The sequence below is a fragment of the Pleurodeles waltl genome, chromosome 4_1, assembly GCF_031143425.1.
Source record: "Pleurodeles waltl isolate 20211129_DDA chromosome 4_1, aPleWal1.hap1.20221129, whole genome shotgun sequence".
NCBI lineage: Eukaryota > Metazoa > Chordata > Amphibia > Caudata > Salamandridae > Pleurodeles > Pleurodeles waltl.
The window spans coordinates 726,538,181-726,565,370 of record NC_090442.1 but is presented as its reverse complement, the minus strand read 5'-3'; the positions used below and the strand labels follow the sequence as shown (position 1 = coordinate 726,565,370).

The 27,190-nt window shown below is 42.2% G+C and overlaps 1 protein-coding gene across 2 annotated transcripts in view; it reads left to right on the top strand.

The window, feature by feature from the left end:
* Positions 1-27,190, top strand: part of PLXNA4 (plexin A4) — an 845,630-nt gene that overhangs the window by 726,942 nt on the left and 91,498 nt on the right. For both annotated transcript variants that reach the window (XM_069229312.1, XM_069229313.1), the window contains exons 24-25: positions 10,369-10,515; positions 18,556-18,715. In XM_069229312.1, coding sequence (XP_069085413.1) covers positions 10,369-10,515; positions 18,556-18,715 — 307 coding nt within the window. The remainder of the gene's footprint in view (positions 1-10,368; positions 10,516-18,555; positions 18,716-27,190) is intronic.

Genomic DNA, 27,190 nt, shown 5'->3' with positions numbered 1-27,190 from the left:
TCACGTGGAACGCCTCCTCCACGAATTCGCGCAGTTGTTTGAGGGTTTAGGACGTCTGAAAGGAAAACGCATCAAGTTGCACGTAGACCACAATGTGACACCTGTGGCTCTACGACACCGTCGGGTGCCCTTTCATCTGCGGCCGGTTGTTGAACAAGAGTTGCGGTCGTTGGAAGAACAAGGAGTCATCGAAAAAGTGGATGGGCCTACGCCCTGGGTATCACCGTTGGTAATCGCACCGAAACCGAAACAGCCAGGAGCGATTCGTCTGTGTGTTGACATGCGCCTACCAAACAAGGCTATCAAAAGAGAGAGGCACATAACTCCCACCATGGATGACATTATTGCGGATCTGAATGGAGCCCAGTGGTTCTCCAAGTTGGATCTCAATGCGGGGTATCATCAGCTGGAGCTGGACCCTGAAAGTAGGAACATTACCACTTTCTCGACACATGTGGGGCTAAGACGGTACAAGAGACTGAGTTTTGGAGTGTCGTCAGCTGCTGAAGTATTTCAGAATGCGATTCGAGAAACGTTGTCCGGATTGCCAGGGGTAATTAACCTAAGTGATGATATCCTGATATACTCCAAGACGAGAGAAGAGCATCATCGTCATTTAAGGTCAACGTTGAATCGACTGATGGAAGCTGGGCTAACCCTTCATAAGAAGAAATGTGCGTTCTATCAAAACTCGGTAGAGTTTTTCGGATATGTCTTTTCAAAAGATGGTCTGCAAGTAGACCCACGGAAAGCGGAAGCGATCCGTCAAGCCCCTGTTCCGCAAAATCCAACGGAAGTTCGCAGTTTTCTAGGGATGGCCACATATTGCGGCAGGTTTATACCACAACTTGCCACCATGTCTGAACCTCTTCGACGACTAACTAAAGGGCAACATCGGTGGGACTGGACTCCGGATGCACAACAAGCGTTTGTGGATATAAAAAATGCGTTGCTGGATAAAGCGACTATGGCTTACTTCAACCCCGGTAGGAAAACTGAAGTGGTGGTGGATGCGAGCCCCGTTGGGCTTGGAGCCGTGCTCTTACAAGAACAGAGGCATCAAGAGTGGGTCCCTGTTGCCTACGCTAGTAGAGCACTGTCAACGGTTGAAACCCGGTATGCGCAAATCGAGCGTGAAGCTCTAGCCATTCGTTGGGCGTGCCGCCATTTCCACCTATATTTGTATGGGCACGAGTTTCAAGTTGTGACTGACCACAAGCCGTTAGTCCCTTTGTTTGCGGGGAGTGCACGTTTGGCGCCTCCGAGAATTGAACGATGGGCTGTTCTACTTCAACCTTATAGGTTCACGGTTGTATATCGGCCTGGTGCGAATAATCCTGCAGATTATCTGTCTCGACACCCTCCTCCAAAGCGGTGTGATGGTCCTCAAGAACAAGATGAAGAAAACACTGAACTCTTTGTTAGCATGGTTGTGCAGTCGGCATGCCCTAATGCACTTCTCGTAACTGACATTGTGAACGCTACCCAGGAAGGATGTTTCCGAGCCAACAAGTATCGTGCAAACTAGACCTGGTTGTGCTTTTGAACACAGGAGTGGTAACGCCAGAAGTGCGAGATATGACTTGCGCCCTAACCCTGTACCGAATAGTCAGCTGAGGGATTTTGTTTGTTGAACAGGGTGAAATGATCTCCAGCTGTCTAATTTGGACTTTGTGAGTGACTTGAAGGTTCAGGGTGCTAAGGAACGAATTTGTAGTGTTCTCCGTTATTGACTATTCGTGTTTATGCATTTAATTTGTTATTGAGGGTTGTTCCGTATTGAAAATGTTTTCACCTTTTGTTTAAGTTCAGTTTGGTTATCTATGTCCAGGTGGAGTAAAACATGGGAGGGATGTAAAGAGTAAACGGAGAGCCACTCGGGCTCTCCGTGTTTAAGTAACGTGCTCAGCGTGTCCGGGAGGGGCACGGAGCACCAAGCTATAAATAAAGGACGGAACTGTGGTGACGCAGTTCCGAGTGTGGTAGCACCCATATCAGTCTGTGCGTGGTCATTCCATATCCACGTGCCACATTTACAGCTCCCATTATCAGATTCCGCCAATAAGAACGCGGAAGGAAGCGGCTCGCCATGGCTCTGCTCTTGTAATAAGCTTTTTTCCACTCGGATGCTCGTCTGTCTGCCTTGGCGCAACCGCAGGGCAGATAAGGGCAACTGGGCGGATGATAGAAGCAGCATGCTCCTTCTAGATAAGGTAATTAAGTGGCAGACAGGTGTGGTAAAGGGCCTGGAAGAGCTTCTGTCTAGCGATTGTGGGTATTTTTCTGTGAGATGTTTTGAACACAGGGCCTACTCTACAGTGGGCCCAGGTGTTGTGTAACAGCAATACCCAAGAAAGAAAAGCTGGGAGGCTTGATGTGAAGCAATTTAAATATAACGATTGATAAGAGTGAAATGAAGGAAGGAAAGATAGGGAAGGGGCCCTGAATCGCAGATAATATGCCTACAGCTGCTGTTCTCAATATTTTGACTTCTGTAGATCCCCAATTAATCAGCAATAGAAGCACACCTAAGCAATTTGTACGATTCAAACAACCACAAAACAATACACAAAAATACAGCAACAAGCAATCATCAAACAACTATAGAATTTATGAAATATTGTATTTAAGCTACAATAAAACAACACAAAATTGAAAGTTTAATAAGAAGTTTAATTTTCAAATTTGTTTTTTATTTCTAAAATATGAAGCAATACGTTAGACTCTAGCCTCTGACTTTGTCTTTTTTTTATCCCGTTTTGACTGTAAATACTCTTTTTGTCTGCTCATACCAGTGCTTCAACTGAGGCCACTACTCATCCTTACTAGAGTATGTAGGCTGTATTGCTCTGTTCCCACAAATCTTGCTAAGTATATCATCTTAAGGTCCTATTCACAAACTGTATTTTGTAGTGTGTTTAATAGTACTACCCTGGTAATAAAATAAAATGCTATTCACTAACCTCCGTGTAGAGTTCTCCACCTTTCCTACCTTTTCTGTGCTGAGGACTATGCCCGATTGCAGAGATCTCCACACATCTACACCTATGTTTTAGTAGTAAATGTAGATAGGACTGGACATTAGAGAATATTTACTACTAACTGCTAGGGGATAAAGGAGAGGTGATGGTGAATTTAAGGAGGTTTAAGGAGTCATTTTGGAAGGGGCATACACCCACCCTCAAAAGAGTAAGCCCATTGCTATTTACAATCCACTTCTATAGTTACTACAATAAAAAAAAAAAAAAAAAAAGAGTTGTAAATGTACTCCAGCTTAGACCTGGAGTAATCCCAGTACCACACATGGTCAGCCACTGGTACTGTAATACCCTCCCATTGAAAGTACTTGAGGTAGGGACTCCATGGGAAAATTATTTTCAAGTAAATAAATACATCAATGTATTTTTACTGTATATATACAATACTTCCCTCGGTCTCTGGTGATCGACACTCACCACTCCCAATGTTCTTGTCTCTCCCTGATCCTTCTATTGCTCAGGTGGTTCCCCAATTCAAATGCAAGGCTGAATTAGCAATTTAATTTTAGTTGTACCCAATTACATCAAACTGTTTTTAGCACTTCTGATGTCCCATGAATCTACTAGCAGAGTAAAAGACTTGCTAGCTAATAGTTAACGGTTATGCTGATTAATGTCAAGTCGTCGATAATTACAAGCTGCCCTGCTTATAAAAAGGCAAAAGGTAAAAGTGCTGCAGTTCGACTGGATGTCGAGCTCAGCCAAAGAGCCCATGCTTACAGGGTAAGGAAATATCTTGATCCACTTCATCCAGCGTGCAGAAATACTTTTCCTCATCCTCGGCCTCCCATCCCTTCAGGTTCCCTGCGAAAGGCAGGCGTAGATGCTCAGTTCAGGTTGTTCAACCTGGATTAATATGCCATCTGAGCGAATGTAATTAGTCTCAAACAGAAAAATCTATTTTTTTGTAATATTCCTGCTTGTTTCTCAGGATCTCACTGCTAAACAATGATAATATTAGCGTCTAGAGAAAACGTTTGGGTTAAAGTGTGCTACACAAGAGTGGTCTAGTAGCAGTCTAAGGGGTAGTGTACGTGGTTATAGTGGCACATTTTGAAAGCAGATAAGGACTCATAGAACCAAGCAACCCGTATCCTAACTATTCCAGGTGCACACACCTACATGATCTCCAGCCTTACCCATGCTTACCCAATACTGTTGCCACCATGTGTCTGTCACAGGCCTTTTTAGATTCAATATCATATGTAGGTGTGCTATTTTGTACTAGATTAGACTTGTGAATGTCAGGCAATTGCGCCACCTCTTTAGTGACAGGTGCCATCACAGCAAGTCACAGTAATATCAGCTTGCGCATTTCTCATCGTTTTGCAGTATCCCGAGGCTACCCAATGTGTGGAGGTTGCTAAGCAACGTATCAAACAAGAGTTAACATTGTGTGCTACTCACAGCTTTGCTGCAATATATTCTCAACACAACTATGGGTGCTGCGCCTGGAACATTTTTGTTGGAAGCGATTTGCAATGCTTTATGAATTAGCGTGGTTGGTTATGAAAGCTTACACCTGGCCCTGGTATGTAAAGTAAACATATTTAAAAGATTCCCAAGACATATAGCTAAAAATGTACTCAGCATAGTAGGCACTTAATAAAACATCTTTAAATATTTTTTTTAGTATGGAAAAAGGTATTTCTCCACTTTCTATGATGGAAATGAAGTATGATTATCAGAAGCTTTGAAAATGTTCTGGCCGCACAGAAACTCCCACTTTTACCAGCACTGTGCAGTTTGGGTCAGATAAAGCTATATTCAAGATGTTGAAACAAGCAACAGCATTGCATGTTTATATAATTTTGTACATCTGGCTTGTTCTCCCTCCAACTTAGTTAGGTCGAGAGGCTTTTCTGCATTTTTTAGGCAGATGCTCCTGCCATGTCTGATGCCTACGCAGTGCAGGTGGTGTGTCACTCCCATTGGTATGATGACTGCCACTAATACATGGAGACATTCTTGACTCACTCCTCACCTCAGAGAAGTTCTCAGATGCCTGGAAACACACAATGATCAATGCATTGCTAATGAAACCCTTGGCAGACCCTAATATACTAGCAAATTACTGTCTGACCTCCTTTCTATCCTACCTGGCTAAAGTCATGGAAAAAGCCATAAACAGCAACTACCTCACTATCTCAACACACTCCAGCTTTTAGACACCACACAATCAGGTTTCCAGCCCAGTCACATCACCAGGATTATTTCCCGCATTCCAGCAACAGAAGACATGAGGCTGATCCTCAACCATTGAGACACAGCGGCCCATTTACTGCTTGAACTTTCTGTATCATTTGACATGGTCTCACACTCCATCCTTATCAGAAGATAACATGTAACAGGCATCCTTTGACCCACCCTCAACTGGATTCTCTCCTTCTCACAGCAAGAACACAAAGAATCAGTCTGCCAACCTATACATCAGAGACCAGGAACCATATATGTTGTGTTTCCCAAAGATCATCTCTCAGTCCAACGTTATTCAACCTATACATGATCCCTCTGGCTGGCCTACTCAGATCACACAACCTCAACGTACTCTGCTATGCAGACTACACCCACCTGATACTCTCCCTGTCAGACAAAAACCTTGCTAACAAAATCAGTTTAGCTGCATGCATGACCGCTGCAAATCCAACTGCCTCAAACCCAACACATACAAAACTGAAGTAGTGATCAGAAGGAAAGCCTCTGCTTTGCACTCCACCTGGTGGCCAACTGACCTTGACCCATCAACCACCCTCACTACCCATGCCAGAAATCTTGTATTCATCCTGGATGACAAACCTGACATGAAAGCCCAAGCAAACCCAGTAACCTTCACTTGCTTCCACATTCCTAGGATTCTCTAACAGATCTTCAAATGGCTATCAGAGAGCAGCACAAAAATGGTTACACAGGCCCATATTACAAGCAGACTTGTCTAGAGAAACACGATCTACGTAGAGATCTCAAAGTAGCTCTTGAACTGGCTCCAAACCATTCATAATGCTGCAACAAGACTCATCCTCACCGTATCTCGCTGCCCACACATTACTCCACATCTCAGAGAACTTCACTAGGCCCCCAATCTACACATGCACCCAGTTCAAAATGCTTACACGCATATATAAGGCAGTACACAAGACTTCCCAGGCACCTCAGCTCAACCAGATTGCACTGACAGGTTGCACCTTCTCCTACATTGCCCCTAAAGCATGGACCAACTTCCCTCACTACATCAGAGCCACCTAGTTGCTTCTCGAGTTCTGCAAGAAGTTGAAGGACTGGCTTCTCGACTAACTACCCCTAGGAGATAGCTGCCTAGCCCATATGCAAAGCTACTGGATACTCTCACCGGTGATTAGCACGCTATACAAATAAACATGAAATAACATTACATAAAATAACACAGCATAGCAAACATATCATAGCAACAGATGGGCATGGAACACACCATGAAAATGAGTTCTCTTAAGTAGGCCCTATTAATGGTTTGGGGAGCTCCTCCTCTGCCAGGCACACATTCTCACCCACGGTAGGGGTATTGCTAAGTCAGTGTTAAATATTGCAGCAGGTAATCATTATCATGCCCCACTTTGATGGCAGCCTCCATCAATGAACCCACTCATTGGCAGTCCTACTAGTTGTAGAATTTGTCAGGCGGTAACACGTTTGGGCACTTCAGGGGTCTGCTATCTCCACATGTGCATCTCTTATTGAGAGGAAAGTTGCTGGCATAGGCAGCAGCAGCTGAGCGACTCAGCTGAGTCCAGGCACTCCATCTATGCCCCTTTCCTACCTTCCTGCAGGCAATGCTTATGAATCTGGTGCACCACAGGAACATGGAGTCTCTCTCCATCTTTTCCGTGCCTTTCCAGCCTGAGGGAAGGGCAGCTCCTCCTTTTCCCACACCCATAAAAGAGTCACTAATTTGGGCAGGAGCAGTACAACCTGGAGAGAAGATTGACTCCAGTGGCACCAACAAAATCCAACTATATTCTCGAGGGAGAAGGGCAAAACTTGATAAATTACTCTTACCACTCTTCATCTCACAAACAAAAACCAAGTGGGTAGACTTAGGTAGTACGTATATTTATATCACTTAAAAGACATGCTACACCAGTTCAGCTTACATAAACTTAACATGATGTACCCATTGAAGAATTCATAGATATACTTCATAGCCGGAAAATGAGGCTAACATGCAGTGCAAACAAACCTCCTGCCTTCATCCTCAGGCGAGAATATAAATTTGGACAGGTTCACCATAAGCCAACATGGAGGAACAATGGCTTGCAACATTAGCCGGCTCCTTGAGGCAACCTTCCTAAAGTTCTGATTAGGATAAGCGTGACTTGAGTGCTTCGGGCTCTCAAACTTATTCCTATGCCAGTGGCTGTCATCTGTAAAGCACTGAATTGCTACCTTATACTGACATGCTATTGTAAGACCTCGACAGGTCCAGCTTTTGGCATGGGCACGCTGGGCCCAGGGTGCCAATCTTGAGAGAAGCCCGAGGAACTGTGATCATTAATTTCCTGCAGAGATCAGCGTCCCTCTTACTTGACTCAAATGATTCAGACTAATCTGTTCTTAATCTTTTTTCTTCTTCTTGCTACAGGTACCGATTTACATCTGACTAACCCCCTTTCTTCCCCTTCTATCTCCTTTTCACCCTCCTGCCGAACACACACCAACACTGCCATTTACACCACCAACTGCTTGGCACTAGTGATATCGAGTTATGCTGTGGGTGAATCAGAATATTTGGGGGAGGTGCAGAGAAGTTTGTGCTTATAGGCTAGTCACTGTTTTGATGTGTGACTGACCTGTGACAATAAAATGAAACTCTTTCTGCTTCATTTTATTCACCAGCTGCCGCAAGGGCGACATATTTCTTTCCGCTTAGGGCGCTATTGACTCAATGGCTGGCTTTGTATCTCGTTAATGTCATTAGTCACCTTAATGAATTGGTGGCTCAGATTTGCTATTGATAGAACTCTACTGTTTTCACATTGTGTTGGAACTTATGATTCTTAATTTCATTGACTGTCAGAAACACTTTCCACAAATTAAAAACGAAGCTTTCCAATGTGGGGTCGACATGTTTCAGCCCCATACCTTGTTCAAGCAGTATCCTGATCAGCACCTTGTGATTTCCCCTATAAAATCCCAATCCCAATCATAAAGGGCTTCACAATCTACATCTCTTACATAGATCAGGTAAGAGAGCAAAATGAAATTACTTTTCTCGACTTTGGTGTAGCCTGAAAATCCGTAAAAAAAAAAAATCGGAAACGACTATTCTGTGTTCATTAAAACATAACCTGGTGTTTTTATGTGACCCACAGAATCCAGGTCGCAAAATATGGGCACTCTTTGATAAATTGGCATATAATCTACCAACTCGATCATCTAGTAGTAGATGAATTAACAAAGGTGCTACGATACACTTGTTGACTTTGTAATAGTGGTGGCACATCACTTTAGTCACCAGCTTTGATGGTACATAAACGAACTGGTATTGTTAATACAATGGGACAATCATGTCCTAGAACTTGTGGTAAACATTCTTACTTATTTGATTGGCACAGAAACACCCTCAGTAACCCATGCTCCTAAGTGGCTAAAAGGCAACACTCTGAGCTTTACAATATTAACAATAACAAGCATAAATAAGAGAGGAAATTCTGGTGGGAGAACCAGCTGATAAAATAAGTGTACTGACACTTTTATTTTGAAGCAGAGGAACAGCAACTAAAAGAGTAAATCTGATGAAATTATTAACTACTACAGCAATTCTGTGGATAACATTTATTACCACAATAATCCTGGTATCCAAATTAACTGATAGTACTTCAGGATGACAGGTTTCCTCACATAGAAATTTTATTGCATGTTATCTGGCATAGTAATTTACGCCGAAGAGTTCTTCTGCACAGCATGAAATATTCGTAGGCAACGTTATATGTTTGGTATTACTTAATCCCAGAAGCATTGACAGCACGGTTCAGTTCACATAAATATGGTACACACATTCTTGCATCTGTTTATATTGACAGTGTATTCTGACTGTAATTTCTCAGGTACAGAATTCTGAAGCGTTCTTATTTCTGAAAGTGAAACAGAAACCAAATATGAATTCAATTGATCAGTTCATTGCAGCTTTGGCAAGGAATTTGGAAGCAAATGTCTCAGTTGGTGCATTATGAGACACAACTGTCTTACTAGTTTCATGTGTGGCATTTGTTCTCATGCATTAACAGTGTGGGAAGTAGGAAACAGGTACCAGCTTTCAAGGAGACATCCCAGGTCTGGAAAACCTAATTACATTTGAAATGGAAAGACTGAGGTCCATGGCCGCTGTTCGAAAATCCAACATGTTTCAGCAATGTACAATAGAATATACTCCTTCTTCAGGCAGTGCAATCTTCAGAATTTATTATTGCACAGTTTTATTGTTGTACATTCACACTGCAGAATAACTAACTTTATCTTAATATGGGTCAGTAGCTGCTTGAGTTAAAGGTCTACAGTGCACATTGCATATAAAATAGTAATTCAAGAAATGTAATATTTGAATATGCAGACCTGTAATTAACAACAAATATCTGTCAGGAAGCACCTTGTCGGAGTTTTGATTTGATATATCAGCTGATTAAGTATGTTTTTATGTGGCAATCGCTGCAGCCCAATTTATTCAAATTCCTGTTCAGTCTTACTAAATAGTGCCTGTGCTCATTAGTCATATGCATGTGAATGTACACGTCTGTGTGTAACTTGTAACACAAGAAGGAAGTCCTTTGTCTGTTGGTACTCCCAGGACTCTGAGTAAGACACACCATACAGACTTATTTACAGGTCTGAACACAAAGCAACAACAGCTATAAAAAACAAAGTTTGGTAAACTCACATTAGCAGCTTTGTCCAGTTATAATGTAGCTGATTAACGATGGTGAATTGCAATGCCAAATTGTAACCTTGGCATTAATAGTGTAGTAAAATCAGGCTTTTCAAATTCCCTTCCTTACAAAATAGCTTACAATGTTAAGTAGTTTAACAAATGGTCCTCTTTCTGTGTTTGTGATATCTGCTTCACTTGGGGAGGATGTGAATTGTATTCTCATCTCCCCATCAATGTGCTGTATGATTGTGAGTAGTAAGTGTGCACTTACCTGTGCATACGCTTGCTGTGATGACACAGTGGTAATCGACATTCTGCCCTTGATATTGTTGCAGGCTGATAATTTGTCCCACAACATAGTGACATATAAACTTCATGTTTTACTGACCGTATCGTTTTCTTGCTTACAACATTCCTGTCTTCTATTTTACCTAGGAGTGTGCAGGGGAGCCGCTTTTCTCTCTTTTCTGTGCTATCAAGCAGCAGATGGAAAAAGGTCCCATTGACTCAATCACAGGAGAGGCACGTTACTCACTGAGTGAGGACAAACTCATCAGGCAGCAGATAGACTACAAGACACTGGTGAGTAAAGGCCAAGGAAAGTAAAAATAAGGATTATCTGGTCTTCAAAAGCACAGTGAAGTGAGCATTGTTTCTGATGTGTGATTAAGCCCTAATTTTCTGCCCTACGTTGATAATCACAAAAATGTTGGTCAATTGAATCAATGTCGAATTCCATAGAGTTCAGGCTAGCACCATGTAACCTTCCCAGCTTTTTTGCGACCAACCAATCCAACATTTGGGCAGAGAAAGAAAGTTGAGTAAAATCTCAGAAACCAAATGTTCCAATAATAGAAGTGATTTAACCATTTTAACAAGTGAATCACCACTCCTTTCCTAAAGTAAAAAGTCAACTCTGCCAACATAGACAGGATGTATTGTGGAATACACAATTGTCAACTTGAATTTTGTTAAAGGTTCACTTCCTTCTTAATGCATACAGTAACATATATCCATCTGTCCTACACAGATGGATTAAACATGTCACACAGCATGTCCTGCAAATGAAAGGTCGGATGAATACCTCCATACTTTCTTTGTACAAGTCAGACTAAGCAAGCAAACATCCTCGTCCCAACACACACTCCACAAAAGCAGAGATTCTTAACCAAATCCTTGGATAATCTCAGTCATACCGCACTGTTGACTCTCTACTTTTGGAAATTGTATATACTTGGAATTACATATACCCTCCTAGTCATGGGAGTCAGGTTCATAAAGGTATTTGTTGGTGGCAGGATATAAGAGCAATTTCAGTATAAATATAACTAATAGGCTGACCAGCCAAGGGAGACTCTAAACTTGGTGTCCAGTCGTGGGTACCATGAACTCTTTGCCCAAATTCCCTAAACACCCCTGGGCAAGTTGGGGCCTGCACCACACTTGTCATTCCACACAGAATGCTTTTGGGCAACTCCCCCCTATCCACATCCACCTTCATTTTTGACCCTCAGTTTCCATCTGACTTCAACTTAGGGCACTCACAAACTCCACATCCCTCCATGTAAAATTAACATCTTGCCAAGTTGCACAACTGTTTTCTATTGGCTCGTTTTACTTCCAGGAGAAGGTCCAACCAGTCACAGCTTAGGAGGTTTTTAACCACTGCTCCTGAAGTGAGCTTCCATGGATTTATGGAAGGGGCTGACGTGTTGACCAACTGGATGCTGTCATATGATTGGGTCAATCCATTTTCATGGGGAAAACACAGTGACAAGATTATGCTATTTGAGGTAAGGGGGAAAAAAAGCTCCCCCACCCTTCCTCTAACCCGATAAGCCAGAAAGGTGGAGCAAAGGATATAAAGTTCACTCTAAAGAGTGAGATGTGTAGGAAGAGCAATAGGGAGAGGAGATGAGAGAGAAGATCAAGTAGAAAGGAGCCATGAGAAAGTAATCGGCCACAGTGGCTAGAAAAGAGAGAATTGGAGACCGAGATTCAGTGACCAAGGTAGAGGGACAGTAATAGAGGGATAAAGTGAGTGAGACAGTGCATGAGGAACTTGTTAATATATTGACTTCAAGAAACATCACTCTCTTTCGTTGTTATTTGATGTTAATCAGCTGTCCATCTGACATCTCAAGAGCAGCCAGATGAATTCTGACTCAGAAATTAACAGATTTAGTAAGACGGGCTTTTAAGACTCAAATGAAAAGGACATTGAAAGCGTCTTCCTGGAAGAACATGAAATATTTCATATTTAAGAAAATTCTACTTTGGAGGCTTTGATAAGAAGGAACCGGTGGGGGCGGGGTGGGTAGCGTGGGGGTTAAGAGAGGAAGACAAAGAAAGCAAGAGAGTGCATGTGTTTGTGTGTGTGAGTGTGAGAGAGACAAATCAGTCTTGCCCTTCATTATCCTCTGTAACAGAGAGTGGTAGGAGGACATTCCCATAACTCTTACTTGCAAACCTTTCCTTTGCATATTATAGCGTATTCTTCTTATTTTGCTATACCACTACACATATTTGGTATGAAAACCCTATGAAGCTCCATTCTGCAATGAGAATGTGCAAATTGACATCATCTACATTCCTTGAACATAATACTATGCTGTTGAAAAGTGTACCATGCACTCTCTTAAATATAATGCCCAGTAGAGAAGCTTATAATGCACGTTCTTAAACATAACGCCCTATTGAGAATTGTACATTGTGCTCTTTTAAACATAATGCCCTGTTGAGAAGTGTACTCTTAAACACAATGCCATGTTGAGAAGTGCACCCTGTACTCTCTCAAATACAATGCTCCGTTGAGAAGTGTTCTGTACTGACAAATACATGTTTGGCTCTGTTGACAATGTCAGGAGTGCCCCATAAAATTGTGGAAACCCTGCAGGGTTTCTATAATATTTCTGTCCTAGGAAGGATGAAACATCCAATTAATAACCCCATGATAGTTACTTCTCACTTACAAGGGCTCCTCCGAAAACAGATTTTTAAATAATAGAATGATTTCCTAGAGGAAAAATGGACCCAGTTGCAAAAAATATGGATTAACTGTCTTACAACAACTTGGTGCAGCAACACTATTTTCATCTTGGGATCAGTACCTTGCACAATGTGCATCCCCTTTTGGTAATGAAAGAACAATGTCTCTGAACTACAAGTACGCTGGTGGAATTACGCTAGTATCAATAGGCAACTCCACCCTGAGCAGTGCAGCGTGTGCATCAGGACAGTTTCGCAGATCTTGGATGGTGGAAGCCTCGGGATCCTCAATTGAGAAGCTGACGACAGCCTAACACACACTGACGAGGCACCACATCATCTGCAGCAACAACGGATCCCAGCAGCTATTTGTTTTTGGTTATTTAGCTAGTTTTTTTGTGGGTCTTAACCCCACAGTACCCATCCACTCATTTTTTGTTTCTTGTTGCCTCTGTTCGCCTTTTGTTTTCAGATTGGGATTCTCAAGTTTTTTCAACAGTCTACTTTTTGAATGGATTATTTGTTTTTATGCTTGTATGCAGGGTTGGGGAAGGGGGGACGGAACCGATGAGCCTGGGAGTTGGAGAGAGAGCAAAATGGCAAGGTGAGAAGTAGTAGTTTGAAGGGTGAAGCAGCATACAGGATAGAGTGGGAAGGAACAAAAAAACACGTACACTCCTATTAATTGGTAAAAACCAAGAAAAACACAGTTTCATCAAAATAATTAGGAGGGAAATCGTCCAATCAAAAGCATAGTAAACGAACTGTTCTTCAGGTAAGTGAGAAAAAACACAGGAAAAGGAAAAAATGCAATTGAATAAGACACAAACAAATGAGATTAAAAAGTAATCCAACCAACGATAAGAAATGGGCTGTCCCAAAAATCTGTAATTATTGGTGTTGTTTACAATAGGTGGTTCACCAATAGACAGCTGCCTATAAGGATAAGAAGTCCTAAAGATTTTACAAAGTTTATGGGATTTCTTTTTTTTAATTTTTATTCTGTCTCTTTGCTTTGTTAGCAGTTGCAGTTGGCATATTAGTAAGATTTTATTAAGATTTTCTCATCTACCAATGTCAAACTAGAAAATGAACAAGTCTACTGTAGTATCTCCTGCAACAAGCTGGGTCAGCCGGCATTCAAGCAAAGGGCACCGACTTGCTCTTCAAGGATAAGACCTTCGATGTTGCTGTCTATTTCCTGAGTCTATATCTCTCCTTCGAGATGCCCTCCACCGGATCACAATCTTCCTGTTGTTCCCAGTGTAATAGCCTTATAAGCCAGCAAAGGTTCCCGCTGACATCTTACCCTGAATTCTATAAAAATTGCTTCAGCCAATCTCACGGGCTAACATCAGCTGAGATTTAGCAGAGAGAGGAAGCTGCTAATGAGTTCTGAATAGGATCCTGCGAGGCCGCTCTCTTCAGGGGATTATGGCGCAGATTGATTCCTGACAGCCGGCGTGACTCCGGCTCTTGGCTTTGATGGCCCGTTGTTATTGCCCTTGCCTGTGTTTTAGAGTTATTTTCATCTCCCTTTTTTGCTGCTGTTCACTGCAGTAAACAGAAGTCAACTTTGGACAAGTGTGAGCCAGGGAGTGGTTTTACATAACATTGATTGTGAGGAACACCTCTTCAGGTGTCTGCCTTAGCCCTGTCTGCCCTTCAAATGCATCTGGCCTATTGAATTAATCTGGTTTCCGTATAGGTCAGTGTTCCTCTGCTTTATTCCCATCCCTTGTTGCTAGGACAAATCATCTCCACGACCCGTGCAAGGCACCAGGCGGAGGAGTCGCCACTGCTGGAAAGCCTGGAGTGAAGCCACCGGGACACCATCGGATTGCAGATTAACATCCCCTTATCCATCAGGACTGCTCCAATGTCGGTCCGAGTCAGGAAACAGTTGAAGACTCACCTGTTTAACAAACACTACTTCACAATGTTTTAACCATTTATAACCTAGCTACCTGTTCTATCGCTCGACTACTTTATGGTTGTCATTGACCCTGAACAGCCTTTTGGCGAAATTCGAGCTATAGACATACCATAACCACATATACATACAAGTGCCTTTCTTTGTGGGAAAGGGTATGTGTTTTATTTCCAGGGTTCCTGGGATGAAGGTTTTCTCCATGGAAACAATTCTCTGGCAGCCTTTGAGCCCCAGCAACTTCTCTTTTTTGCAGCCACCTGCAATGGGTTTCCCGGCGCTATGCCTCCACATGAACTTTCTCAGAGAATGATGGGGTCCTATATTCAAAACAGCCAGGTTTTTAGTTGCTTTCGAAACATAGAAAGAGAATGGCACGATCTTCCCGTCTGGATATGAAAACTGCAGCCCTTCACTTTCATCTCACCCACCATCTATTTGTCCCTTCGCCCTGTTGCTGGCTTCCCAATCCCTTAAACCCAAAGGACGATGCCCCTCCATTTTCAATAAATATGCTGATGCCCATCACAGTTTCAAGGCTATTTGTTGAACAGCATCCATTTGTCGGGAGTGGAGAGACTATCACATAAAGTGTACAGACGCAGCCATTAAAATCTGTAAAATGTGATTTCTGGGTCTGGCAAATCTAAAAATATCTGGCGGCATGTTTCACTTCTTATGAGATCTGATTGGCTATGGGCAATTTGCAGTATGCATTTCCAAAAGCAAAGAGTCAAAATAAATGGGACCAGCAAATGAAACAATTCAATTCAGAGGATGTTACAGCGTCTTAAGTCTGTTTCGCTGCTATTAAGGAAGCGCTTATTAGAACACTAAAGGCGAATGACCGTGAAATGAGAAATAAATGAGTATCTAGAGAAATCCTATTCCTGGTGCCCGACATGGGCACCGCGTGGACTCTGCGCATTACACGGAGATGGAGGCGATCTTCCTCAGGTCCGCTGGAGGTCAGCGAGATGGCAGGTCGGATGATGGCCGCTCGAGCAGGGGGCATTTGAAGGGTAGGATTGGTACGTGCTCCAGATATACAGGACTAAGACATTCAGCCTTTCACACCTTAGAGATGGCATGTATAATTCTCTTTGTCAAAATCAGTGCATATTATTAACCCAGAAGCTTTAGCACACATAGGTAGATGGGAAATGGGAACCGGTGAAGTGCAGCGTGTTTTTCAATACCGCGCTAAAAACCATACTTTTAACATTGTTGGTGTCAAATTCCTCAAATGGTACAAATGAAGACTTAAGCCTGTGTCCTGTCATAGAGTTTTATGGGACGGTGTAGGAGGAGGGTGTGGGGGCGGGGCTCCACGTCTGTAGTTAAGGATGTGACGATCAACAGAACTAGCATAACCTGATGCTCGGAAGCAGAGGGCAAGCAGGTTGAAGAAAATGTTTTCTACTTCAAGAACATGACAGTGAGACCCTATGTTCTGACATGCACTTTTGGCCAGTGGGCACTTTGATGCTTCTCATTATTAACACACATACACACACATACACCCACACACACCTCTCAATCACACAGACATGCCATGTGATACATACACATTGAAGAAGTAGCGAGGGCCGTTTCCTCCTCCAGCCACGTCTTTGCCACAAATACGATCTGCCACATGGTGGTGCTCACATGACCCCAGCAAAAAAAAAAAAAAAAAGACAGGACTTTAGAACTTCATGATCTTAGTTATTTTCATCTAACCATGTCTACGTAAAAACATGCAAGAACCCAGTTAGGGCCAATTATGAGTGCGCACACCAAGTGTACTGAAATTACCCAGCCCAGAATCCCTGCTTCTTTCTTGTATTTCTTCCTTTGTATTACACTAATATTGAGTTTGCCCAGCTTGAATGGGGGATAACACATGGCAGTTGGATTTATCAAGCCCATTCCTGCATGTTTATCACTATTCTGCTTCCGTTTCAGCAGCAGAATTTTGAGGGTGGAAACACCACAGGAGACACCAGAGACACATGCTAACCAAAGTCGTTCTCATTCACTCCTTGTCACACCTATCATTGGTTATCGGAAGAAGAGAACATCTTTTTAACAGCTCATCTCAAGGCATAAAAAGAGATATGAGGCTTCCACTAACAAAGGGTGCTACCAATATTTGCAGCAAAATTAAGACCTGCTTTTGTGTTTCTGCATGCTCTAAAAACAAGAGAGCTGACTCGAGCGACATCAGCATGCCATATACCACTTATAGATCACGATTGAATCCTCAGGTGGACTATAAAAATGTATTTCAAATGATCCCGGTAGACAGTCCATGTAGATAGCTTTTTCAATAGTGCACCATGTGCAGAGGTGTGTGACCTACGCATAGACGCCATAATAATATATTCAATGCCTGTTAGGTAGGTGGTTTTGTTGTAAATTGTGTGTAGGGTCTAGACTCTGAAAAGCGGTATTATGAGTGTTCTAACAACAACTACTATTGTTACGAAATGTCCCATAATTCCATAGCTTTGGTGGATATTACAAAGGTGCCTGACATGAGGTAAGCCAAGTTCGGATAGACATATTCCACCATTTTACACAATACTTAACTTTCAGACCAGTGATGGAATAGAGAGGATGTGGATGAAAAAATGCACTCGACTTCCACGGTATCAATGTGATACCAGGCACTGCTCCTTACCATCCACTTTTATGGTGTGAAACCTGCTTACCCCCGGATGAATCTTATTACCATTTGGAAAGGAAATATGGTATCAACCTACTGCTGTTTACTAGGGAAACCGGAGCCGGGCCAGTCAGTTAAATGTGAATGATGTCCCTTCTTTAAGGCCAAAATGGAAATACATCTTTTGAAAAACATTGTACTTCAAGTCACTTAAAGGAATCTCAATGCACTCCAGCACCACATAATTTGGGTTAAGGTCGAATTGTGTGTCTCCAGCAGAAATCCAAGCCATTTTCACTCACTTCTGTCCTGCAAAAAGGTTTCTATGAAGCCTATTAGCTACACAATATCAAGATGCTGAAAACAGTACAACGCTTGCTGGTAACATCTGGTTTGACCTACAGATTATATTAGAATCTGCAATACCCATTTAAGGCTTCCATCCTTCTTGTTTCTGAAAAGTGAGTACTAATACATTGGGTTAAAGGTGAACCTGCAATTTGCAGTGCTTATCAATAGCAAACTGTGAAATCAAGTTCTATTTAAAAAACAAGTTAATATTATTGTTTTCCTCTGCATCACAATGGTATGTCATGCACGGGCCCACCAGACATCTAGTTTGAGTTCCCACACTTCTTGACTTGAAGAGTTGGCACCAAAAAGCCATTCTCCAAGACACTTATTTGACAAGACAAATAACCCTGATAAGTATTATTTTTCAAACACACAAAGAGATTGACTTGTGGCTGAAGAGTCATTATCAGTGTCCCTCTTCAGGGGAACAAAAGATCGTTATGGTTGAAAATGAGCCATCTTTCAGTCTTAACCATGAAACTGGACACAGCTCATGTCTTCAACAGATGTGCACCATTATGGGCATGAGACTCTAGGAAAAGGTATGGTGGTGGCAGTCAGACATACAATGTATGATTCTTCAAAATGTTATCAGCTGAGCGTATTCTAGAGATGTTCTACTTCATGTGCTTCTGAAAAGGCCACCTTGCCATCTTGGCACTGTGCGGAAATTGACTCTCATTCCTCTCACATTTCACAGGTCCTAAACTGCATCAACCATGATAACGTGAACAGCCCCGAGATCCCGGTGAAGATCCTGAACTGTGACACCCTGACGCAGGTGAAGGAGAAGATACTGGATGCCCTGTTCAAGAACGTGCCATGCTCCCTCAGGCCAAAGGCAGCAGACATGGACCTAGGTACGTGAGCATACTGATGGGAAGTGACGAGTATTGCAATTGATGAATCCTCTCTAATGCACGTAGGGTAGGAGAGAAGTTCTCAATTGCAGAAAGTGGATGGTTGTCTGATCCATTGTTTTAGAATGCATTGATATCACACTTATGTTTTAAGGTTGTAGCAAAAAGGATCATGATTGAGGTAGCTTGGTGGATGGAGAAGTACATACCACTGACTCTGAATTCAACTATAGAAAAATATTTCCTAGCATCCGAGGTACATGTGTCTCACTGTCACTAGGGAACTTTATGGTACATGAGACACAGAAGGGACTGGACATTGCCCAAGACCAATAGTTGTCTTATGCACTGACTTTTTTGTCTGTTGCAGTAGACGTTCTGCAACTGAATTTATCCCTATATCAAAGTGTTCACATTGACCTAACAGCGCTTGTCAGGGCAGAGTGCTGGACAAAGATCCCAAGTGCTGGACATAACGTTCAATGACAGAAGCAAAATCTATTGTGTGTCCATGAAAAAAGGAAACAAGTAAAAATGTCAATAAATCCAAACCAGGAGAATACTGGGGAATCAAAGACTCGTTGCAATTTTGTCATCCATTTGGGCTAGAAAATAAAGACTTTTAAAACATAGGGTATAGAACATAAATGTTTGAACTATTAGCGCGTGGAGATAGTTGTCTTGGTAACAAGCCCGAGTAGCCTCAGCTTCCAAGATCTAATCAAAAGGTTGACACTCATCAACTGGCTATTGTGTCACATTTTGATAAGAGGCGCTAGGAAATCGCAGTATAGATGTATTATGTGCCGTTGTGTCCTAACATGATTGATGATGTGGTTTGATGATCTTTTGACAGCCGTGATTTACCCTTCGTGTGCTCTGAAATATTCTGTTCCTTCCAAGGCTCCACTGGTGTGTAATGATCAACAATAAATGGAGCATAAATGAAATAGTGTAATAACACCTGAGCCATCTTTAAAGCTAAAGGGCTGGACTATCGATGCTGTAAGAGAAGTGATACGAAGGCCTCATCACTGGGACACACGTACCTGCTAAGGAGATATCATCCCTTGTTTACAAAACTTGAAAAACACAAATCATATAATTGGATAAATATATGACAGTCACACTACTTTTGTGTTCTGATAATATCAACCTCATACTGCCATTTTCACACAAATCTCGCAGACTTTGCTTCTCTAGAAAACTCTGGCTTAGTTCGCCCAATCTAAGGGGGAGTAGAATGCTGGAATTACCTAATGCTGTTTACCTGCAGTTTAGGGTCACTGAAGATCTGAGGCAGGCTCTGCAAATAGAGGCCAGTTGCTTGTCTATCTTCTGTGTTGTAAAGGATAAGGTATGAGTATGGGTGCCAAAAGAGTTCCGCTACTAAAGTTAGCTACAGCAGTTAATTGCTCTTTCTCATTCTAATCTGCCTTCAGTGCTTAATTTGAGCCCCTCGTTTCAGGTGAGACCCTCCTTCACCCATTTTTGTGGACCAGTGCTTATTTTTTTCTCAACAGACTTTATCCAGAGCAAGAGGGGGAAAAACAAAAAAAGGGGAAGTGAAGATGAAAAAAAAGTAAGGACGAAAGAGAACCTGCAAGAGTGAGATAAGAAGGCAGGGAGTGTCTGGTGGTGGATTACAGAGGCACCAGGTGGATTTAAGGCAACGCATCTATGGTATTTGGCACCACAACCTTTGAAAGTGCTTTTGTGCAAAACGTTGGGCCCCAGCACTTATTCTTTTACAAACGAAGCACAGCTTCTGCATTGAGAATTAACTATGATTAATGCCCTCTGCACAGGTCTGTAACTTTTATTTATGTCACCAGAACCTCTCAATGGCATCACAAGGTCATAATACACGGTGAGCCCTTTTGTACCATCTAGAGTCTAACAAAAGTAATTGTCCTGAATGCGAACAAAATCCTAGATCAGTCTTTTTTTGGCAAATCTGCAAAATGATTTTCAGAGAGACAAGATTTCAAGTTCTCCCCAGCTCACTGTACTTGTGCCTTCTGTATACTGCTGCTCTTCATTTTCTTATATCTTGTGAAGTGCTTGTGGAAAAATACAGCAAACCGGTCCAGAGTTTCAACAATATCAGCCTCACAATAAAAACTCATTAGCCGCTCTTTCTTCCTCTTCAGCAAGTGCGCATAGACTCAAAGGTCTACATGCTTCCGCAGTAACTCTGTCAATACTCCAATACCATTGAATAGGAGCCGTTCTCCTTGAATTCAGCAGGCATGACTGTATGAAAATGGATCTCGTTTGAGTCAAGTATTATTTGTGCGGGCTTCACATAGTTTTGTTGGGATGTTGGAACTTTTATTGAGCCTCTCTAGTCTTGGCAATGACTGCTCAGAGTTTTTGATAATAAAAGCAGCGCTTTGTCTCAGCATTACTTGATGTTGTGTTTTGTGCATTTCAGTAGAACTGGAGCCCACTTATTTGGAATGTTTATAACATGGTGTACCTTTTGTGTCTTACTAGTTGAGAACACAGTTATAACACATAAATCCATTCCATGCTGTAAGTGTGGCTACATGGATACCCTTTTGCATCGGACTAACATACTTCTGGCCTCCCTGGTTGGTGGCTTGGTCACTCGTGAGAAGTAAGGGGTGGCAGTCAAAGCTTTAGGCACCAATTTTAGGCAGTTTCCTGGTCTAATGATTTGTCGCATGGTACCTCTCGCCCTTGGTTGAGCAGTCTGCATCGAGCGTCTGAAAACTATAATCATTCGATAGCGTAAGGGGTGAAAAACATGAAACAAGGAGGCGGCAATAGGTAGATTATTTTGGACAGGTACTCGGTTTACACCACATTCATTTTGTAGGATATTAAAAAGAAGCAGAAAATAATTAGTCAAGCCACACTAGCGCCCACCTCCACATTAACACACCAGTGATCTTAAAAGAACTGTGATTAACAGTGTTGGCCAATTTATAGGAAAGCGGGACATAAGATTTTTATTGCATTGGATGATGTAATTTCAACAAATCAGAGTGGCCTCATAAGAAGTATTACAGGTCATTTGACCCAGAAGATAACTGAAAAAGTGACCTTATGTGACAAAGAACCTTGTTGATGGAGAAGAAATCTTTTCTGTAAACTCAGTGCTGATGCATGATAAAAGTAATAATTTTTATATGCCTTAAGGACAAGCCTAAATCTAGTAAAAGTTCTAGTCAGAGAGGTTACATAACAGGTGGATTCAAAGCAGCCCACAGGTAATAAAAGCAGCTTCACAGGGATAGCATTCAGAATACCTAGCTACCCTTAACTCAGTCCTTTGCATCTTTCATTACCAGCGGATAATACATATGTTCCTCGCTGGGCTATCACCTGGCAGGGTAGAGTCGGCAGACCACAACAAGAAGTCCCCTTGTCAGTTTCTTCAGTGCCACCAGAGACAGAGAGGACTCCTCCTCCTGTGACTCGAGGATAGAGGCATCTGCAGGAGTGTCCCAGGGACCCCATAATAGTGCACAGTAGCAACCTGTCTGCCCTCTGTGGAACCTGTATTTTGAGCGCAGAAAAAAACCTGCTGAAAAAGTATTCTCTCTTGGCTGGCACACAACCCTTCATCCTATTCTCAGCTGTGGTCCTGGCAAGAGCAAGCATACTTAATATGTGCCTCAAGGGAGATCAGAACCAGAAGCACTTCATCACTGAGATTTCATCAGATTCGAAGAACCTTAGATCGGTTAATGCAGCATAGCTCGGATTAGTTCTTTGCAGTGGTGGTTTGTGTTTTCCTTTCTTACCCTAAGAAGTGCTTTGACCGAATCGAGCTGTGATAGGTTTATGTGTATGCTTTTGTGCGTATGCCTTTATGTAAAGTGTAAAATCTCATCTGCCCAATATTTAGGCAAAGGAGCCCAGCCTTGACTGCGAATGTGGTGATAGCGTACAGAACAACTTATAATTGCAGGCTTAATTGTTATATTTGAATTTCTACATTTTTAAATTAAAAAGTAGGCTTACAAAAAAAAAAGTTATTGCAGCTCATTTTCGAGAAAGGCATTGTCTTAGTCCATCCATAACTCAAAAGGAAAGAAGACAACCTAAAAGTGGAACTGTATATTTTTTGCGTAAAAGTGACCCCGAAAAACAGACTACAAATGCATATTGCTTTATTGTCAGAAGGACAAGAACAATGGACCTCATTTTGAATTTGGTAGAAGGGGAGCCGCACTGTAAATCGTTAAGGCTCCATCTTTCCAAACTCATGGTTCCTCTGCCTAAATCAGAGACCAGGAAACAATGGCCGGCATTCTGGTGGGGGAAGCCTCAGCTGGCTCTGCCAATGGAACCTATGACACTCAGCAAAACCTCCACAGGAATGTGGGCCAATCTAGGTAAAAAGTCATGGCCTGTTCAGGGCAGATGTAAGGCTGGACTTCGAACATACTTGTTTCCAGTTTGGGACTATCAGGAAAAGCTATAAGTCACAAACAGCAATACAAATCAAATAAGGCATTGATGGTTCCATGTGTTTATTCATCTTCTGCAGCCAGTGCCCACATTGGGAGTTGGTTGCAGATAAACAGAAAAGTATGCCGAATGGAATCAAGTGATACTAATACCTGCTTGGTGTATTGCTTTGTCTAGAGTGTATCTAATGCACCCTGGACAGTGAAATCCATGCCAGGTGGCGGGGATCTGAGAGTACGGTGGCCTGTCTTTCGCCAGAAGAGCAAAGGTCAGACCTTCCCCTGATCTGGTGTAATTCCTGCCAAAATCAAACTGAACGTCACACTCCTTAGGATATTTGACAAATTTGGACTGAAACTCACTTACCCATTTATACACTGCGTTTTTTTAAAGGTGGAGGCAAGCCTTTCCATCTAGTGGTTCTAGTTAATCATTTTCGGATCCTTGCAATAACAGAAGTGACATCAGAGCCACTTTAGCTCAGATACCATTTCAAGACGTGACATTGCATGACCTTGAACCCTGTTGGTTTTTGTATGGGATTCATTCCAAACTCAAAGCTTCAACATGTTCAATCATGAACCATTATCAAAGCTCCAACGTGTTTAATTATAAGCCATGATCAATTACAGGCACACACCTCTAAATCTAGAAAATCATCATAGCCAGATTGATGAAATCACATGGTTTGCTTTCAGTCCACCTACGAGCTTTTGTTGTATGTTCAAGCTTCACTAAAAGCAAACCACTGTGGAGGGGATCTTTAACCATTTACACTAGACCTCTTCCACATCCGAACTATGGGTATCCCCAAGGGTCAGGTACAAAAATTGCACAGCATAAACGCAAGTTAACTATTTTATATTTTAATTCAAAAAATTGTGAGCAAACTTCTTCGGAAAAAAGTCTTATGAAATGGGTCTAAATGGTGGTATGGCTCACAGCAATTCCAGAAAGTGGTGTAAGTACGAACATTATTTGGAGCCGAAGTGTTATGTATAGATATTCAGAATTTAAAGGTGCGGGCGAACTAGAAAGAATTGTTAGTGAAGGGCAATATGAGGGACAGGCTTGAAAGCACGTAGGCAATTAGGTAGTTCAGTAGATAAACTGGCGATATTGATCTGTCCTCGTTTACTTGCTTGCTTGCTGTTTCCCCCCACTGTGATGTGCTGGGAGTGGAGTCGCCCAAGTATGCCATACATTCAATAGAAGCTGCTGATCAATTGCCTGTGGAACTTCTTGCATGGAAGACTGAAAGAGCTTCTTGAAAACAGGATGTGGTTATTCCTGTATACAATAAAAAGATAGAATATCTTTGGCATGAAGTAAAAACAGTTCACATTCGCTGTCTCCTGAGTTTGCTTTTTCTCCTGCTGCTTGATCACATGAGCTGATAAAAGTAATAGGATTTTTAGTACCTCTCTGCCTCGGTTTCTGTGAGGACTGTAACAAATTGGATTGCAGTGTCTCCATCCTTTCTAAGGCGTGTGTGGATCTTAAGAAAAAAATAGAGCGACAATGCATGAAAAACTGACACGAACAAGAAGTGTACGTCATTGTTAGATTTTTGTGTGAAGTCTATTGGAGGGACATTCTGTGGGATGGAAGTAACCACTTGAGATGCTCATCTTTGTGGTAGGCATGTGATGCTATAGGTTTAGGATGCGTGGTATTGCTACCAACCACTGACTGCAAGACTGCATTGTGATGCCTCCCATTTGGCTGGTGGTGCAATAGCCATTTGTTTAAAATGAAAGCAAATACTGTCAAGAAAGCTTCAAAGTAGCTTGTGTTTGGAAGTGGATTCAGTTTATTTCAAGGTAGTCAATAATTGTAGACATGAATCCCTTCTACAATTAAATTATATAAGGTTGATTTCTTTTTTTAGCCAGCACATGCCTTAAATGGGGGGTGGGTGAGGTCATTATTTACTTTAGGGTGTTTGCACTAGCTGCACATCTCATTTGACTGCCACGCATCCCTTTTGATGGGATTCAGGATGAGAGGAGGGGACCAGGAGATTGGGCATTTAAGCAGAGAGTACTTACTACATTGAGCCAACATTGTTCACTCTTTTGTACCCATGATAGGGACAAGAATGTTTTTGAGGCAATTACTGTGGAATGTGATGGGCAGATGGTAAAGCCTTTGTGCGGGTAAAGTCAGCATTCTTTTCAGGATCGTTGAATGTCATGCGACACTTTGTATTGGTTTAAATGACCTTTCAAATACATATTTCATTGATTATGTCTCACTACAAACAATAGGGTGAGGGACAACTGCAATGTTACCAACTCCATATGTTAAAGAATGGATTTCCTTTATTTCAATTTTTAAACAGCTACCGGAAATCCTTAACCAGTCTAGACCACTGCAGAGGATAGGACATAAAGTGACCATCTGATACCTAACCTGAAAAACTAAAACCACATAACCATGGAACTTATGACACTCTACTGGGCCCCGGTGATTTAAAGATAAAATATAAATATCCATGCATCCGCATAATGAATTATCCATAAAAGGCATATTTCTCTTGCAAAGTGTGGCCCTGCAAAACAAACCACAGATTCAACTACATTAAAGTCAATCTGTGTGTGTCAAAATGGGTTCAAACAAAAACATATCTACAATACTCCAAGAGGGCATTATGTCCAGGTGCTGAACCAAACTGCATTTATTCATAGGAATACATTTTCTGTAATAGAATTTCATAAATACCTCAAATCCAGCTTGTTCCAGAACCATTCCGTGGTGGGCAAGACCACCGTTTTGCTCCCCATTTTGAAAGAGACCCGGCCCGGTGCTCAACTGCCCATCAATTTAAAGTTTAATCTGATATTCCCTAGATATTCCAAAAAGATGTTCACTCCATAAATCTTAGGATTTAGCTTCAAGGAGAACACCTTTGGAACCACTCTAAAATTGCTCTCTAAAATGCTATGACAATCAGAGCTCAGAAGTGAGCTGCTCGTCAAATGTTTACCTTATGTGAACTCCATAAATAAATAAATACAATGATAGTTTAAGCGTTGTCTTTTGCAACCAGACGTTCTTTTTCTATGTACAATGATGGACGAGTTTTCCGGGAGTGAGAAGAGAATGTCATTATAAAGTGTCCATGTCATGACAACAAGGAGTATGGTTATGCATGTCAGAGAGGTGCGAAGGGAATACCCCTTTTTTTAGAGTACTCTGATGTCCCTTGACATATAATCTGGGGGCAAACCCCATCTCTTCCAATTGATGGAGATTTAGAATGTCTGTGAGAAATGTGTTAGTGCTATTCACAGCCCTGAATAAATAGCGTGCTTTGTGAATATACCACTCCACTGACCAAAGACTGAGTTTCAAGACAGCCTAGTCCCTTTATTGCCTGTATCAAGTAAGTGATCAGTTTAGCATGATTAACCATTCTGCAATGAGTCAAAACTGCTTTTGTAGACAGCATAATAATTAATTAAGATGAGCCCTTTATCCATAATATTAATGCCACAATGATGTCCCTGCTAGGATAGCAATTGCGATGACCTTATCAATAGATGCTAAAAAAAAAAACAGAGTGCGTCAGAAGACCTATAGGGCCTGATTATGATGTTGGTGGATGGAAAAGCCCGTCTGCTGAAATCCCGATGGGTAGGCAGCCTCTCTGCCGGGCCCATTACAAGTTTCCCACTGGGTCAGCAGGCGGAACCTCAGTTTACGTCTGCTGGCCCAGCAGAATGTCCTACAGCATTGTCTGTGGTTCATAACAGAACCGGCGGCAATGCTGTAGTGTGTAGGGTGCACCAGCACATGTCACAATGTTCACTGTCTGCAAAGCAAGACAGTGAACATTGTGACAGTGAATGCCAGGGGAGCTCCTGCACTGCCCATGCCAAGGGCATGGGTAGTACAGGGGCCACCACAGGGCCCGCTGCACCCTGTCTCCGCGGGCCTTTTCAGGGCGGTGTTACCACCATGAAATCACTGGAGGAGAAGAAGGCTGTAATCCCCAGGGCATGCACGCTTGCTGCACTGCCCTGG